The 18,184-nt window shown below is 59.8% G+C and overlaps 4 protein-coding genes across 4 annotated transcripts; 3 read left to right on the top strand and 1 right to left on the bottom strand.

The window, feature by feature from the left end:
* Nucleotides 1-726: 726 nt before the first annotated feature.
* Nucleotides 727-8,479, top strand: CH63R_13790 (KR domain-containing protein; the record flags this gene model as incomplete). Its single annotated transcript, XM_018308764.1, has 4 exons — nt 727-762; nt 815-6,169; nt 6,252-6,952; nt 7,021-8,479. The coding sequence occupies 4 exons, from the start codon at nt 727-729 to the stop codon at nt 8,477-8,479; spliced, it is 7,551 nt and encodes a 2,516-aa protein (XP_018151082.1).
* Nucleotides 8,480-9,918: 1,439 nt separating this feature from the next.
* CH63R_13789 (Peptide hydrolase) lies at nt 9,919-11,510 on the top strand (the record flags this gene model as incomplete). Its single annotated transcript, XM_018308763.1, has 2 exons — nt 9,919-10,697; nt 10,799-11,510. The coding sequence occupies 2 exons, from the start codon at nt 9,919-9,921 to the stop codon at nt 11,508-11,510; spliced, it is 1,491 nt and encodes a 496-aa protein (XP_018151081.1).
* A 2,119-nt stretch (nt 11,511-13,629) lies between these two features.
* On the bottom strand, nt 13,630-15,305 carry CH63R_13788 (Peptide hydrolase; the record flags this gene model as incomplete). The annotated part of the gene is made up of 3 exons (XM_018308762.1): nt 13,630-14,696; nt 14,797-15,104; nt 15,202-15,305. 3 exons carry the CDS (start codon nt 15,303-15,305, stop codon nt 13,630-13,632), a joined length of 1,479 nt encoding a protein of 492 aa, XP_018151080.1.
* A 1,443-nt stretch (nt 15,306-16,748) lies between these two features.
* CH63R_13787 (uncharacterized protein) lies at nt 16,749-17,780 on the top strand (the record flags this gene model as incomplete). The annotated part of the gene is made up of 2 exons (XM_018308761.1): nt 16,749-17,000; nt 17,400-17,780. The coding sequence occupies 2 exons, from the start codon at nt 16,749-16,751 to the stop codon at nt 17,778-17,780; spliced, it is 633 nt and encodes a 210-aa protein (XP_018151079.1).
* Between the last annotated feature and the right edge of the window lie 404 nt (nt 17,781-18,184).

Raw genomic sequence — 18,184 nt, 5'->3', positions numbered from 1 at the left:
GTAAGATGATTCATTGCCGGTTATCATGGACTGTTGTCGGTGGGAAGACTACAACTCAGTTTCGCGTTGACTCGGCGCGTAACATGATGCTGATGCGCTAGCTGGACACGAACCATTACTCGCTTGACAGCGATGACCAGCTGGCTCGACGCGTTGGGGGGGCCATTTGGGCTACGTGAGCTGATCGATGGGTGATTAAGAAACGTCGGGGCAGATCGCCGCTGACGTGTGTTCTCTATCGCATCCTTCCGCAGCCCAGCCCTATCGCTGATGCTTACGTTGGACGTTTACACGCAATTAAGCCAGGAATGGAACGTGTCGTCCAATAGTTCAATGCAGCCAAACGCGTCTCCTCGACAGAGTGGACGTGTTGATCGGCATCTAATCTCTCTCATTGGAGGTGTCAGCGTTGTATGCTCGGCGTTCTTGGTCTCCAGGCAACATCAGCGCTGCACTGACCGACGCGAGGTGAGATTGCTGACGCCAAGCAGGCCCAATATCCCAAACGAGACTGATGACAGGTGAAAGGACGGCCAATGGACCAGAGGTCGCTCATAAAAGAAAAGACAAAATGCCCAGAGGGGGAATGCTTCAATCATCAAATTTCAGAGCTGTTGTTCTTGCGTTGCTCCCGTTCTTCTCCAAATCGATACCACGATAGCAGTGCTGTGACACTGATCAAACCGAGAACGGCACAAGGAGAAAGTACCATTGTCCTCCACCATCATGGCGCCCTTTCTGGACTCCGTACCAGACTTAACTGTGAGCGTAACAAGTCACCAGCATAGAGGGACGACAGCTGATATACTCCCAGACAGATGGCAAACCCACGACCACGGCGGCCGGAGCAGAGCCCATTGCCGTCTGCGGCATGGCCCTGAGGCTCCCCGGCGGCATCTCGACCCCCGAGCAATTCTGGCAGTTCCTCGTCGACAAAAGAGACGCGCGGGGCCCCATACCCGAGACGAGATTCAGCGCGGCCAGCTACTACTCCGAGGCCGCCAAGCCCGGCCACATCAAGACGCAGCACGGCTACTTCCTGGACGACTCGGTCGATCTCGCGGCGCTCGACACGACCTTCTTCAGGATGCCCAAGAGCGAGGTCGAGCGCGCCGACCCCCAGCAGAGGCTGCTCCTGGAGCTGACGCGGGAGTGCCTCGAGAGCGCGGGCGAGACGGAGTACCGCGGCAAGACGATCGGCACCTTTGTGGGCTGCTTCGGCGAGGACTGGCTCGAGACCCTGACCCGGGACAGCGAGGTCGTGGGCCAGTACAAGATCACCGGGTACGGCGACTTCATGCTCTCGAACCGGCTGGCGTACGAGTACGACCTCAAGGGCCCCAGCATGACCATCCGGACGGGCTGCTCCTCGGCGCTGATCGGCCTCCACGAGGCGTGCATGTCCATCAGCCACGGGCAGTGCGACGCCGCGGTCGTCGCCGGCTCGAACCTCATCATGGCGCCGGGCTTGTACGTCAGCATGTCGGAGCAGGGCGTGCTCTCTCCCAGCGGCTCCTGCCGGACCTTCGACGCGGGCGCCGACGGGTACGCCCGCGGCGAGGCCGTCAACGTCGTGTACGTCAAGCGGCTGAGCGACGCCGTCCGGGACGGGAACCCCATCCGCGCCGTGATCAGGGGCACCTCGAGCAACGCGGACGGCAGGACGCCGAGCCTGACGATCCCCAGCTTCGAGAGCCACGAGGCCATGATCCGCCAGGCCTACAAGATGGCGGCCATCGGCGGGCGCGACATCGCCGACACGGGCTTCGTCGAGTGCCACGGCACGGGCACCGCCGCCGGGGACCCGATCGAGACGACGGCCATCGCCAAGGTGTTTGGGAGCGCCGGGGTCTACATCGGCTCGTGCAAGCCCAACATCGGCCACTCGGAGGGCGCGTCGGGCATCACGTCGCTCATCAAGTCGGTCCTGGCCCTCGAGCACCGCACGATCCCGCCCAACATCAAGTTCGACACGCCCAACCCCAAGATCCCCTTCGCCGAGACGAACCTCAGGGTCCCGGTCGCGCCGACGCCGTGGCCGGAAGACCGCGTGGAGAGGGTCTCGGTCAACTCGTTCGGGATCGGCGGCGCCAACGCCCACGTCGTGCTCGAGTCGGCGGCAAGCTTCCTCGGACGTCCTCCCGAGAGCCCCTCCGTCATGGAGCTGTCCGCCCTGCAGAGAGAAAGGGCACATCTCATGGTGTACTCGGCCAACACGGCCGACTCTCTGAGACGCCAGGTCGTCAACAGCCAGAAGTACATCGGTGAGCACCCCGGCTCCCTCGACGATATCAGCTACACGTTGGCCTCCCGACGCGGTCACCTGCCGCACCGGGCATTTTCGGTGATGCAGGACGGCGTCGAACTCACCACATCGCCGTTCGGGAAAGCACCCAACACGCCCGCGGACCTCGCGCTCGTCTTTACCGGCCAGGGGGCGCAGTGGCCGCAGATGGGGGCGGAGCTGCTCAAGACCAACCGCGTGTTCGCGCAGTCCATGCGAAGGATGGACAAGTTCCTGAGCCTCCTTCCGGACGGGCCGCCTTGGACCCTGGTCGAAGAGCTTCTCAAGCCGGCGGAGACGAGCAGTCTGCACAGAGCCCATCTGTCCCAGCCGGTGTGCACGGCGGTGCAGATCGCCTTGGTGGACGCCCTCCGCGAAACGGCCGGGATCAAGCCCTTTGGCGTCGTCGGCCACTCTTCCGGCGAGATGGCCGCGGCGTATACCGCCGGGAAGCTCACTGCCAACGAGGCCATTGTTGCGGCATACTATCGCGGGATAGTCTCTTCCGAGGTCACCAAGCCCGGCGCCATGGCTGCCGTTGGCATGGGACAGAAAGACACGCTGCCGTTCCTGAAGCCCGGTGTTGGTGTTGCCTGCGAGAACTCGCCGTCGAGCGTCACGATCTCTGGTGACGCAGCCATTGTCGAGGAGGTCCTCTCGCACATCCGGGAGTCGAAGCCGGATGTTCTAGCCCGTCTACTGAAGGTCGAGAAGGCTTATCACTCCCATCACATGAAGGAAGTCGGTGATCGCTATCTCTCGTTGACGTCTCCCCACATCAACAGTCCCGGAGGTCTTGGACCGTCTGGCCCGTACATGTTTTCCTCGGTGACCGGAGGTCGATTACCCCAAGAGACGCCGACGGATGCAGAGTACTGGAGATCCAACCTCGAGTCGCCGGTGCTCTTCAGCGCCGCCATCTCCGCCTTGGTTGCCGAGCACAAGAGACAGAGCAGCAGCAGCAAGCCGTTGGCGTTCCTCGAAGTCGGGCCGCACTCGGCGCTGGCCGGGCCCTTGCGTCAGATTCTCGCACAAGAGTCCATCAACCTGTCCTACGCGTCATGTCTCGTGCGGTCCAAGAACTCCACCGAGTCCTACATGGCAGCCCTCGGCCAGCTCTGGCAAAACGGGGTCGAGGTCGACTTCGACCGCCTCACGAACCCCGACGGCACCGCCCGCGTGGTCCCGGACCTGCCGGCCTACCCCTGGCAGCACGACCACTCCCTCCTGTTCTCGAGCCGCGTCTCTGACGCGTGGCGGTTCCGTAAGTTTCCCAAGCACGAGATCCTCGGCGTCCGCGTCGCCGAGAGCAGCGAGACCGAGCCCGTCTTCCGGAACGTGCTGGCGCTGGACCGCGTGCCCTGGATCCGCGACCACAACATCAGGGGCGACGTCGTCTTCCCCTGCGCGGGATACGTCGGCATGGCGGGCGAGGCGGCGAGGCAGCTCTGCCTCGGCTCTGGCGGCGGGGGCGGGGCCGTCTTCTCCGGGTTCGCGATGCGCAACGTCGTCATCGACATGGCCATGGTCCTTGCCGAGAATAGGTCTACCGAGATCATCACGAGCCTCCGGCGGGAGAGGCTGACGGACAGCCTCGAAGGTGCGTGGTGGGAGTTTACCATCGCCTCGCACAACGGCTCGGCCTGGTCTAAGCACTGCAGCGGCCAGGTCCGGCCGTTGCAGAGTCCGGGCCGGACACCGGGCGACCGCGCGCCGGGGCTTTCCCGCGGTGTTGGTTCGGCCAAGTGGTATCAGGCCCTGCGCAAGGTCGGCGCCAACTACGGTCCATACTTCCAGGGGTTGGCGGACGTGAGTTGCTCTCCGACCGGCCACCGTTCCAGGGGCACGGCGACGCACACGATCCAGGACGGCACATACTACCCGGTACATCCTACCAAGCTGGACTTCTTCCTCCAGCTCTTCAGCGTCGCGGCCATGAAGGGGGTTGGGCACAAGCTCGACAAGATGAACGTCCCGACCTTCATCGAGGAGCTGGAGGTTTACCACTGTGACTCGGAGATCCAGATGGAGGTCACAGCAACCCAGACGCCGCGCGGACTGCTTTGCGGGGGCGGCGAGGGCGTCGGTGACAGCGGAACAGTTGCTCTCACGGTCAAGGGAGTAAAGCTGAGTCCTCTCGAGAACGATGTCTCTGAAGAGGACGCAGACCCCCATGCTGGGGCGCGTGTTTTCTGGCAGCCGGATGTTGATTTCTTGAACATGTCGGAGCTCATCAAGCCGCATCCGGGACAGAAGAATCTCCAGTTTGCCCTCGAACTCACCTTTTCATGCATAAAGGGAGCGTTGCAACGATTGGAAGGGGTTGAAACTACCCAGCCGCACCTTGCAAGCTTCCATGCGTGGATGAAGAAGCAAGATGTCCCAGCAGACATTGCTGCTGACATCAACTCAGTCTTTGACAATAACAACGAGTCCCGGATGGAACCGTTCTCGTCGTTTGCAACCGCTGCAAAGATTGTGCTCGACAACATTGTGCCGTTCTTCAGGGGCGACGTCGAGCCTCTCGAGGTGCTCATGCCGAACAACGTTCTGACCGACGTCTACAACTCGCTGAACATCACCGACAGAGAGCCGCTCTTCCGGGCACTCGGCCATTCGAAGCCCAACCTCCGCGTCCTGGAGATCGGCGCAGGCACGGGCGGGACGACCAACAAGGTCCTGGAGTGGCTGCGCGGCCCGACGGGAGCGTCGTTGTACTCGTCGTACACTTACACGGACATCTCGGCCGGCTTCTTTGCGACGGCGAAGGAACGTTTCGGGGCGCATCCCAGCATGCATTTCAAGGCGCTCGACATCTCCCGGGACCCCCTCGAGCAAGGATTCGAAGCCGGGTCGTATGATCTCGTCATCGCGGCCAACGTCCTCCACGCCACCCCGAGCCTCAGGGAAACGCTCACCAACGTCCGCAGGCTGCTGCACCCGGAAGGGAGGCTGTACATGGAAGAGCTCTCCCACGACGCCCTCCCTCTGAACTTCATCATGGGGGTGCTGCCCGGCTGGTGGCTGGGCGCAGACGACGGCAGACCGGACCAGCCGCACGTCTCGACGGAGCGATGGGACGCGGAACTGAGGGACGCCGGCTTCGATGGTCTCGACGATGTTGCTTTCGACTCGGAGAGGCCAAACAACCTGCTCGCCTTCATGACGGCCAAGCCTTCTCGAGACACTCCCCTTCCAGGGACGGTAAGTATCCTGCACGACGCGAGTTCCATGGATCTTGCGGCCACGGTTCGGGATGCCTTGTCACAGGATGGGATCAAGTCCATCACCCTCCACGATATCTCAAATGAGCTACCTTCCACAACGGAGGACCTCATCTCCGTGGTCGACCTACAGACGCCCTTCTTCGAGAACATCAGCGCCGAGACCTTTGCGGTCTTCCGCAAACTCGTTACCGGGGCGTCGGACCAGCAGAGCGGCATCTTCTGGCTGACCCGGTCCTCGCAGCTCGGGTGTCCGGACCCGAGATGGGGAGAGACGATCGGCGCGGCGCGGTCCATCCGGAACGAGCTGAGCCTGGACTTTGCAACCTGCGAGGTCGGGCAGATAGACGACGCCGAGTCGCTCTCGGCGGTATCGCGTGTTTTCAAGAAGTTCCAGCAGCGCCGGCACGAGGATGTCGTGTCGCCCGAGTACGAGTACAGCATCGTGGACGGGACGGTGCACATCTCGCGACTGTACCCCGTCAGCGTCGGCGCCGAACTGCGCGCCAGCCACGATCTGGGCGCCGAAGACATCGACCATGATCTACAGATCGGCAGATACGGCCGCCTGAACACGCTCCATTGGGCTCCGAGAGAGCCCAGAGCCCTACTGGGCGACGATGTGGTGGTAGAGGCAAAGGCTGTCGGCATGAACTTCAAGGTCAGTTAACAGCCACCCCCCCCCCCCTTTACTATCTCACCGTGAATGCTGTGTGGACACCCCTCCAACTCACGAGTCACAGGATGTTCTCATCGCCATGGGTATCGTCGATTCGACCATCGGAAGCCTCGGCCTCGAAGCCGCCGGCGTCGTCCGGCAGACCGGGCCCGAAGCCAACGCGCTCTCTCCGGGGGACCGGGTCTTCGTGTTCGGCGGCGGCTGCTTCTCCACCGGCATCGTCATCTCCGAGAAGCTCTGCGTGAAGATCCCGGACTCGCTCAGCTTCCACGACGCCGCGACCATGCCCTGCGTCTTCTCGACCGTCATCCACGGCCTGCTCGACGTGGCCCGCCTCTCGGCAGGCGACTCCGTCCTCGTCCACTCCGCCTGCGGGGGCGTCGGCCTGGCCGCGCTGCAGATCTGCAAGATGACGGGCGCCGAGATCTACTGCACCGTCGGCAGCGAGGAGAAGGCGCGGCACCTCGAGGACGCGTTCGGCATCCCCAGGGAGCGCATCTTCAACTCCCGCGACGCGTCGTTCCTCCCGGCCGTCCTCGGGGCGACGCGGGGCCGAGGGGTGGACGTCGTGCTCAACTCGCTCAGCGGCGACCTGCTCCACGCGTCCTGGAGCTGCGTGGCCGAGTTCGGCACGATGGTCGAGATCGGGAAGCGCGACCTCATCGGCAACGGGAGGCTTGCGCTGAACGTGTTTGAGCTCAACCGCAGCTATCACGGCGTGGATCTCGGCCACCTCATCGAAGTCAAGCCGAAGGAGGGGAACAGGTGAGTAGTAACACAACGTCGGTCCATATGGGAGAAGAGGGCACATCACTAACAGAGGTCGTCCCCAGACTGCTCAAGAAGATTGTGGAACTCTACGATCAGGGCCATATCGGTCCCATATCTCCCTCAAAGGTCTTCGACGCCGCCGCCGTGGAGGAGTGTTTCCGATACATGCAGAAAGGACAGCATATCGGGAAGATCGTCATGTCGATGGACGGCCTCTCTCGCAGCGCGCAGCTCGGCTCATCTTCCTCCTTCAACCCGTCCTTCGACCGCGAAGCCAGCTACCTCCTCGTGGGCGGACTCGGGGGCCTGGGCCGCCTGGTGTCCAACTGGATGGTGGAGCACGGCGCACGAAACCTCGTCTACCTGTCACGGAATGGCGGAGGAGAGACAGACGACAACGACAGCTTCTTCTTCAAGGAGCTCGCAGACCAGGGGTGTTCCGCGACCGCCGTACGGGGAAGCGTCACCTCCCTCGCCGACGTCGAGAGAGCCATCGGCGCCGCGACGAGGCCCGTCCGAGGCGTCATCAACCTGTCCATGGTCCTCCGGGACCAGAGCTTCGCCAAGATGTCGCACGAAGAGTGGGAGACGGCCGTGGGCCCCAAGGTGCAGGGCACGTGGAACCTCCACAACGCCTGCGCGGACGCCGGGCTGGACCTCGACTTCTTCCTGCTCTTCAGCTCCATCTCGGGCGTCGTCGGCCAGCGGGGCCAGGCGAACTACGCCGCGGCCAACACGTTCCTCGACGCCTTCGTCCAGTATCGTCAGGCCCTCGGCCTGAGGGCCGGCGTCGTCGACATCGGCGCCATGGTGGACCACGGCTACCTCGCCGACAACCCGGCGCTGATGGAGAGGCTCACCGGCCAGGGGTTCTACGGCATCCGGATCCCGCAGCTTCTCGACGCGCTGGCCCTCGTCATCAAGCAGAGCCGCGGCGAGAAACGGCCCGCGGCTTCGGCTTCGGCGCCCGGGTTCGTCAACGACTCGCAGCTTGTCATCGGCCACCGGAGCCTCACGCCTCTGGCCGACGCCGCGAACAGGGTCCTGTGGAAGCGGGATCGCCGGATGGGATTCTACTTCAACTCGGACGGCGACGGGGCGGCGACGTCGAACGACTCGTCCGACCAGGGAGCGCTGGCCTCGTTCGTCAAGTCCGCGGCGGCCGACCCGGGACTCCTCTCGTCGCCCGACTGCTCTGCGTTCATGGCGCGCCAGATCGCCGCGCACCTCTTCCGCCTGCTGCTGAAGCCGGCCGAGAACGAGGACGACATCGACGTGGGCATGTCGCTCCAGGACGCCGGGCTGGATAGTCTGGTCGCGGTGGAGATGCGCAGCTGGTGGAAGGGGGCGTTCGGGTTCGACATTAGCGTTCTCGAGATGCTCGGCATGGGAAGCGTCGCGGCTCTTGGCGAGAGGGCCGTGAGGGGGTTGAAGGAGTGTGCAGGGGAAGCTAGTGAGGGTCAAGACGGAGGCGGAGAGAAGCACGACACGGAGGGCTACTTGAAGTTGAAGATGCCGTGATTTGAAGCCATGTTAGGCAGAAAAATGTATAGAATCACGCTCCTCGTGTCGAATTCTCCAGCAAGGAACTCATCATCCGGTTCGTTGAGTACGAATGACTTGCATATGAAGTCCTCTTGAATGTAACCCTTGACAATCGTTCAAAGGCTACTCCATGACAAAAATGGTACAATTTTTCTACGTGCTAGACACAAAAACACCGGTAAAGTCGAACATCTCGTACCAAATGAACTTGTTTATGGGATCGGATTCGTTGAAGTTGCAACGACTTGCATATCAAAATCGTGTCAACTGCAACCCCTTTACAACTACGCGACCTGTCTTTACAGGGCTGCCATTAAACTTTCAGTAGACAATGGTTCCGTCTCCAAGGTTTTGACGGGATTCCACTTCCCGTCAACTAACAAAGTCTAATGGAGCCGCAGAGGTTGATTTGATGCCACCCTCACAGGTAGTCGCTTGGGACAGTACCATCTACGATGCGTCATATGCTTCACAGAGACCCTGTGAAGAATGAAGTAAAATAATCTACCGTCATGAGCGTCGTGGAACATGTTTGGTATGGATAAGGATGGTCAACTCTAGTCATGAATAGTCATGGATGCCCCCTGTCATTCTACTTGCAAGGGGGGTTAGGGGGGGGGGGGGCTTACACACGGTTATTACTTGTAAAGTCACCAATGTGTGATAAAATCAGTCAGAGAAACTAAAGGCCCAGACAAAAGACTTGAGTGAGGGTCGAGTACGGAGACTGACTCCAAAGCGGAACAGAGACAGACACCCATCCACCGCCAACACAACGGACGGCTCCCCATGACGGTATGAATCATGACAAGGCCGCGGCTGGCCACGGCGGTCTTAAGCCATTGACCTATCGGAGAGTCAACCACCGTTGGGTAGCATTGCCAAGAATAAGCTCGCCGCGCAATCGCCATGGCGCGTTGGGCCCGTTCCTGGATCGGGCAGGTCGCCTTTACAAGCCACTTGCGCCAGTGGAGCAATAAAAAGATGAGTCTGTTTACGGGCTTCCTTATTGAGTCTTTCTCTCTTCTTCCCCCGCGTTCGTGGCAAACCTGGTTCACCCCCCCAGTCATGAGAGTTCGAAAGTCCCACGACCCTGGGAGGGCGAGGGCGAGGTGAGCCATGATGAGCGGCGTGGCCCAGCTTCCTTATCTATCTCCTTGGCGGGAATTACGCGAAGACGCATGTGTTACCGCCATTACGGGTGGGAGTATTAAACATCTGCAGCCGGCCGCCGCTCTCTCACGTCTTGTCTTGTCTTGCAGAAGAGGTCACTCCGCTCAGTCGTCTCCCCACAGGTTCCCCGTCGACTCTTCGTTTCCTGTCACCCATATCTGACAGACCTTTTTTTTTCCTCGTATCCTCTTCTCTTGTTCCAGATCCTTTTGTTAGGATTTGCAAACGTCGACCCTCCCAAGATGAGAACCGCCGCTCTGACTCTGGCGCTGCCCGCGCTGGCCAGCGCCGTCAAGTGCAAGCCCTACGTCGAGTCCGAGAAGCTCCAGGAGCTCATCACAATCGAGGACCTGCTCGCCGGCTCCCAGAAGCTCCAGGACATCGCCGACGCGCACGAGGGCAACCGCGCCTTCGGCGGCGGCGGCCATAACGCCACCGTCGACTGGCTGGTTGAGGAGCTCGAGAAGCTCGACTACTTCGACGTCTACAAGCAGCCCTTCACCGAGAGCTTCGCCGGCTCCAAGGCGACCCTCAGCGTCGCCGGCGCCGCCGTCGAGGCCCGCCCCATGACCTACACGCCCGCCGGCGACGTGACCGGCGCGCCCCTCGTCGCCGCCGCCAACGTCGGCTGCGAGGCCGCCGACTTCCCCGCCGAGGTCGCCGGCGCCGTGGCGCTCGTGTCGAGAGGCACCTGCAACTTCGCCGTCAAGGCCGCAAACGCCAAGACCGCCGGCGCCGTCGCCGCCATCATCTACAACAACGACGTCGGCCCCCTCTCGGGAACCCTCGGCGCCGCCTCCGACACCTACGCCCCCGTCGTGGGCATCACCCGCGACGAGGGCCTGGCCTTCGCCGCCTCCCTCGCGGCGGGCGAGGAGGTCTCGGTCGACCTCAACGTCATCTCCATCATCGAGGACCGCGTCAACTACAACGTCATCGCCGAGACGCGTGGCGGAGACCACGACAACGTCCTGATGATTGGAGGCCACTCCGACTCCGTCTTTGCCGGCCCTGGTATCAAGTAAGTTTTGATTGTTTCCTTGTTTGTTTGTTAGCAGCCGAGGGACTTTGGGGTGTGTATCACTTGTATCAAAAGACTAACATGCCATCTTCTTCTCTCAGCGATGATGGCTCCGGTACCGTCGGCGTCCTCGTGGTCGCCAAGGCCCTCTCCCAGTTCACCACCAAGAACGCCGTCCGCCTCGGTTTCTGGGGCGCCGAGGAGTACGGCAAGCTCGGGTCGTACTTCTACGTCAAGCAGCTCAACGGCTCCGACGAGGAGGTCTCCAAGATCCGCGCCTACCTCAACTTCGACATGATCGCCAGCCCGAACCCCATCCTGGCCATCTACGACGGCGACGGCAGCGCCTTCAACTTCGCGGGCCCCGCGGGCTCCGACGTCATCGAGAAGGACTTTGAGCAGTTCTTCGAGGCCCAGGGCCGCGGCCACGTGCCCACCGAGTTCAACGGCCGCTCCGACTACGCCGCCTTCATCGAGAACGGCATCCCGTCCGGCGGCCTCTTCACGGGCGCCGAGGGCATCAAGACCGAGGCCCAGGCCGCGCTCTTCGGCGGCGAGGCCGGCGTTGCCTACGACGTCAACTACCACCTCATCGGCGACGACATCAACAACCTCGACAACGACGCCTACCTCGTCAACGCAAAGGCCATCGCCCACAGCGTCGCGCTGTACTCGATGAGCTGGGAGACCATCCCGCCCGTCTCGCTCGCCAAGCGCCGCTGGGACGCCGACACGGCGCAGCACCTCAAGCGCGCCGCCGAGCTCACCGGCCACTCCCACGACGGACCCTGCGGCGGTGGTGCTCACGCCTAAACGGTGGGGGGTGGGTTTGCCGTCGTCTCTTGGAAACGAGGGCGGAATGGAATCTCTTCTGGGGGGTTTTCTGGTCCCCGAAAAATAGTAGCTAAAATCTAATTACTGAATGAGACATTAATGGACGAGGATTCTTGGGAGTAAGTCAAAGCACCCACTTTTGGGCCACCCCCACATATGGGCCACCCAAAAATGAGGGTATTCCCATCGACACCAGTATGTTCAATTAACTATTGACTGCACCTAGATGCCACCACAATACAGCTTTCAGCCTCACTAGGTAAATCAGCCTCGCTGGACTCATCTGTGATATCCTCTTTATCGCCAGCCTCAACCTGAGCCTTCTGGATGTCTTTGATGTTGGCGAACTTAGTGTTTGGGTTGATCTGAACTGCCTTCCTTTTCCTTACTGCAGTGTTGGTAACTTGGGCCTGCAGAAGCTCCAGCTTATGCTGGGCAGTGGCCAGCTCATAGGCCTGCTCGCTGAAGCCTTTTTTCACCTTCATGAAAAGGAGGCGTTGGGTATGCGCATCATTATCCAACTCTGTGAATAGCTTCAGTTGGCCAGACAGATCCTTCATCTTCCTTGGCGTCGACCATGCCACTGCAGACGACGCAGATGCCCATCCTTCAGCTTCCTTGCCCCTAGACTGCCCTTTGCTGACCTGATCTGACGATGCTGATGGCTTTGGTGTTGTTGGGAGTAGGAGGGAGCTCATCAGAGGCTTCGCCATAGAGACAGGCCATAACCCTGTCCATTTCCAACCACTTCTGATGTTCTGCATCGTCATACCTGCAAGGGCAGCCTTATAATAACAGCCTAGGAAGTTCCTCTTGCCTACAATAGTAGAGTCATTCCATAGACTAAGGTATCCAAGCTCCTTCCTATAGGCTGCCTTAAGAGGGCTGAAGACTGCTTGATCAAGTGGCTGGAGGACATGGGAGGTGTGTGGCGGTAAGAACAATAGATGGATGTTGTTTATATAGCACAACCACATAAAGTCAGTCGTTGTGTGGCTCCCATGCCCATCCAGGATCAATAGTCTAGCCTCCTCCTTATCCCCCTTGCCCTGAGGGACAGTCTGAGGGATAAACACCTTCTGCAGCCATTCAACTGCAGTAGCATCTGTTGTCCAGCCATTTTCAGTTGCTGTGAATTGCCAGCCTTCATAAGGGCTAAGATCTAGAGGAAACCACTGCTGCTGGACTGTCTTACCCTTATATATAATAAGGGGATGAAGTCTGTGGCCTAGGGCAGAGATGCATTCAATAATAGACACCCATGCCCTTGATCCAGGCTGTTTCTTGCGGATAGACTTCGCCTCAGACATCCCCAGCACCAGCCCATTAGATCCCTGGCCCTCAAGGATACCAGTCTCATCCATGTTATATCTGTTGGCTGGTTTGATGCTGATGATCTCTGGTATGGCGAGATGCTTGAACCAGTCCCTGATGACCTCAGTAGATGCCCCATTAACACGTCTTGAATCAATAGGGCAACTTCTCTTGACCTTGACTGATGGATTCCTCCTTATAAAGGCCTGGACCCAGCCTCTCCCTATAGGTTGGGTATCCCCTATGGCATGAAGGATTCTTTCTGCAAAATGCTTCACTTGTTGATGGGTTGGAGGAAGCCCAAGGGCATGCTGGATTCGCACCCATTCAGCCAACTTGGCCTCCTGGCTCACTGTGAGCCTCTGCAGGTCAGAAAATGCTGCTGCCCTTGCCTGGGTGCCTTGAAGACGATGCTGAAGGGTAGACCTTGGCACACCATACTGCTGGGCAGCCTTCCTGACACTCTGACCGTTCGAAATGGCCTCAAGCGCTTGATTGACTTCATTTTCTGTATACTGGCTCATAATGCCTAGAATAAGGTGCCCTAAAAAGATGAGGCCATTTGCATAAGGTTGGAAAAAGATGTGATAGTTTGAAGTTGGAGGAGGATGAAGGAGGAGGTTGGTGATGAGGCATTTTTGGGTGGCCCATATGTGGGGGTGGCCCAAAAGTGGGTGCTTTGACTTATTTCTATCGCGTAAAAGACATAACATTGGGTATTATGCAGCTACAGCGTCCCCCTCCCCTAAAACAGACACCCACACACAAGCATACACATCCCCATCTAGTAGATGTTGTGCTCGCCGTGGGAGCAGCTCTTGGCGACGGAGGCCTGCTCGGAGGCGAGCGCCCACTTCTGGAACTCGCGGCGGATGGCGTCGCGGCTGCGGCGGGCGGGGGTGGTGTTGGCGCGGCGGGGCAGGCCGGCGGGCAGCTCGTTGGCGAAGTCGGCGGCGACGCGGGCGGCGGCCTTGGTGTTGATGGTGATGGCGTCCCAGTTGATGTTGTCGAGGTTGTCGCAGGCGAGGTGGTAGCAGGGGTCGGTCGGGGCGCCGGCGCCGGTGAAGATGCCGGAGGAGGGGATGCCGAGCTGGAGGAAGCCGACGTAGTCGGAGCTGGAGCCGAAGCCGCCGAAGGCGGCGGGCTTGCCCTGGGCGGCGATGTAGTCGTGGATGGGCTGGGCGCCGAACTTGTCGCCCGGGTTGTCGCCGAGGTAGACGTTGTAGACCGGGTTGATGGAGCCGATCATGTCGTAGTTCCAGTAGAAGCGGATGGCGTCGGCCTCGGCCTCGGACAACTGGGCGGTGTAGTAGAGGGAGCCGACGAGGCCGCTCTCCTCGGCGCCCCACCAGATGAAGCGGACCTTGTTCTTGAAGCCCGTGTACTTCTTGAAGGAGCCGGCGATCTCGAGCAGGGCCGAGGTGCCGCTGCCGTCGTCGTTGACGCCGGGGCCGGCCTGGACGCTGTCGAGGTGGGCGCCCAGGACGATGACGTTGTTGGGGTCGCCCTCCTTGGTCTCGGAGATGATGTTCCACGTCTCGCGCTCGCCCCAGACGGCGTCGACGAGGAGGTTGACCTCGAGGGTCTCGCCGGCGGCGAGGCGCTCCCGCCAGGCGGTGGCGTCCTCGAGCGGGATGAGGCCGACGGGCACCAGCAGGCCCAGGTTCTCGGCGCTGAGCGTGGCCGAGCCGATGTTGCGGCCGGGGGTCTGGTTGTAGAGGATGACGCCGACGGCGCCGGCGGCCTTGGCCAGCTTGAGCTTGTCGGCGATGGCGCAGACGCCGCGCTTCACGAGGGCGAGCTTGCCGGTGGCGTCGATGCCCTCCCACTGGTCGGCGAAGCAGCCGGAGCCTAATCAAGCAGAGAAAAAGGGGGGTCAGTTCAGTTCAATCTCGAGCCATGGAACGGGGGAGTCAGTCGGTTCAGATAGGAGGAGACAATTTTGGCTTACCTCGGGCATCATCAACGGGGGTGTCGATGAGCGGCGCCGTGTTGCCGCCGGGCAGGGCGGTCGGGTGGTTGTACTGGAGGCTCACAACGTAGACATCCTCGCCGTCGGGGCCGGTGACCTCGAGCTGACGGGTCTGGGAGAAGGTGTGGTTGAAGTACTGCAGCTTGGTGTCGAGCTGCTTGTGGAAGCGGCCCTGGACACGCTCGAGGATGTAGTCGGACGAGGCCTTGTAGCCGGGCAGACCAAAGGCACGGTTGCCGCCGTTGTCACGGGCGATCTTGTTCAGGTTCCAGAGGTTGCGCTCAAGCCTGGGTGAGACGGGGGGGGGACCTGTTAGCATGATCGTAATCATCTTCATCATTCTCATGATGTTGACGTTGTCGTCCCAAGGACCTCTCGACTCACTCGTTGGTCTTGATGTCGGCCTCGGCCTTGTCGGCGGTGAGAGGGTCGGTCGCGAAGGATCGCAGCGCGAACAGGGTCGCGGCGAGGGCGGCGGCGGTCTTCATCTTGGGGCGGATGGGACAAGCTCGGCGGGTTGTGAGGCACGAGGCGAGTTTGGCAAAAAAGCTCCAATGGATCCCAGACGAACGGACTGATCAGCGGAAGAAAGGGGGAGGGGGAACAGGAGAGATTCGAAGGACGGCATTGTCGGGATATTTATATAAGTATTATCGCATGCTGGACGGACGAGCTCATTGCCTCCCTCTCGGCTCGCCAAGGGTCTTGGGCTGCCGAGCAGGCAGAATTGCGCGATAAGACGAAATACGGGTAAACACACGGCGGTCACGGTCTGAGGGAAGGGGGGGGACATGGAAGCTTGCAGGCTTCGGCTGGCATGCATGGGGTTGGATGCTGTGTGTGTATTGCGCTCGCCATCCCTACGGTTGCTTTTGCCCGCGCGAGGGGGGGGGGGGGGGGGGGGGCAGGGAATAGCTTCGTTGGGGGGGTTCTATGGACGATGCGGCGATACTTTGCTCGACAGACTCGGCTGGGGACTCGACTCGGCGTACCTGTACAGGTAGGTAGTCGAAGAAATGCAGAGGCGGGATCTCCCCTCCCTCTCTCTCTCTCGTCTACTCGTACACTGAGGCATTGTTGCAGCGGCGAGCGATGCTGCCTCGGGCAGGTGAAAGGACGGTTGGGGTTCTTGGCAAAGGACTTTTGCTGGATAGAATGGCGAAACGAAACGTTTGGTCCAATGGCCAAACGACATGCCCTCTAACCGGCCGTCGATGGTAGTCCAGCTAGCCCGCGGAGAGCAGGTCGATGGACGACGGTCGACCGAGAGAGGAGTAAGAAAGTGGCAATATGGAGAAGGGAGGGGGGTAAAGAGGGCCGATGAGGAGAATGACGCGGAGCATGGGGTCGACCGTGGCTTGCATGGGCATGGGGATATGGCTCTGGATCTTGTGGATCATCGCTGCTTCATCGGGCAGGTGCCAAGCCTCACGAAGAGGGGATTTTCGGAGAGAGTGGCTGAGAGAAACAAGTCTCTAATCGGAGCTGTCTGTGGTGGTGGTGGTGGTGGTTGGTGTAAGTCAGTCGTGTCATGTCATGTCGTGGGCATCTGTAGAGTTGGTTGCTCGGTGTATGACACAACCAACACCCACTTGAGCGAGTGCACAGCCAGCAAAGTTACTTTTGTCTTATTTGTCAGAGACCTCTACAGACTTTACGCGTTGCAGAGCGTACAGGAACACAGCTCAAGGCAGACAGGACAGTCGTCCCGTCATCGGCAAACCAAAGACGCACCGATGCTGTTGTTGCTGCTGCTGCTCGTGTAGGTGCGTGTACGTGTGTGTATGTGTGTGTGTGCCTGCATGCTGCAACTACTCCAACGTTGCAATGCAGTGGCCGTCGAGAAACAATTCGGCGTGGCGCCACCGGCAGGTGAACCAAGTGAGTGCTTTTCCAGACTATTCCAGACTTCCCCCCCCTGGTCTCACTCAATGATTACGCAGGAAATCATCTCAATCAGAACTGTGATAACCATGGCTGGCCAGCCAACTGCATGCAACCGCAACTTGCCACGACTCATCTGGGCCCCAAACGAGAACCATAATCGCTATCCGTCCCCAGCATGGCGTTATGAGTCGCGCCGGGTTGCGCTCATAGTCCCCCCCAGCGCGGAAAGAGAAACCGAGAAAGAGGCGCTGGGCCAAGACGACGGGAAAGGCATGTGCTTAAGAGTCTTGGCAACCGTATGCAACCTAAAAGCCTGGGCAAAGCGGGGAGGGGACGCCGGCGAGCAATTTGATATGTGTTGATGGCGAACCCCCCGGACCCTTGCGTGCTCTGCCTTTTCCAACTCGCCATGTTCCCTGTCTCGTCTTGCTGGGCTGGTTATCGCTCTGGATTGTGCCGGCAGCTAGTGCCGGACTGGGAAGCCGCGCCGGCAGCCTCCAATTGGCCGCCGATACTATTATCGGCCAGATGCCGGCATCGGCATGCCTTTGGTGGTGAGCATCGCGGGATATCACGAGAGCAAACCACACCACAGTTGCTAAATACTTTTGAACTGCTAACGACACAGACATTCCTTGATTATGGCGTTTTAGCGAAAGAAATCTATAAATACATCTCTTTGCGATCTAACCAAGCAAACAAACAACTCGGGTGGCATTCGGACACGCGCTCAAGCAACTCGGAACTCAACTTCGACAAACCTCTGCCACATCGCCAACGTTGAAAACATCTCACCTCAGTCTCTCAAAGAGTCGACAAGTTGGAACAAGCTTTTTCAAGACCAACAACGAGAAGATCTCCAGGATGACCTGCATTTGCTAGTGTCCGACTTGTCGGGTCAAAAAACAACCAACTTTGCCGTGAACCTTGATGGCTATACTTTGTTTAAGAACCTCTACGGCCTCATCTTCCTCCTCAACCACGACTTCTCTCCCCCTTTTCCCGCCCCTGATTGTCACGGCCCGCGGTGGATCGAGTGTCGATCTCTCTCGGCGAACCAAGCACACGGGAAGTGAGCCCAGTGGTTCCTGCTTTTGCGTTGCCTTGCAGTCCTGCGAGTGTTTTTTGCTAGGATTGACACGCATCTAGGGTCCTTCGGATGTAACGCATCCTATGGCTAGAGAGACGGCTTTACTGCAAAGAGATGACATGTTCTCCACTCTCTAGCTCAGAGCATGTTGTGTCTGGCTGAGAGACCAATACTCGTTATTTGAGACTTGAGACCGACGAATGCTATGGGATGCACGCTGGATCAACGCATACTATGTCAATTGACTGCGCGTGGGTTGGAAACTCGTTGTATTGGTTGAGGCACATGGTAGACAGGCTGTTAGCCCATGTCATGGAGATTGTACACGCAAGGTGTCCCTAATTGGCATGCAGTGTTCATCCTCCTCTCAGCAGCATGTTCTTGAACCAA

Source organism: Colletotrichum higginsianum, chromosome 10, assembly GCF_001672515.1.
Source record: "Colletotrichum higginsianum IMI 349063 chromosome 10, whole genome shotgun sequence".
NCBI classification, from domain to species: Eukaryota; Fungi; Ascomycota; class Sordariomycetes; order Glomerellales; family Glomerellaceae; genus Colletotrichum; species Colletotrichum higginsianum.
The sequence above is the reverse complement of the archived record's forward strand: the minus strand, read 5'-3'. Positions and strand labels throughout refer to the sequence as shown.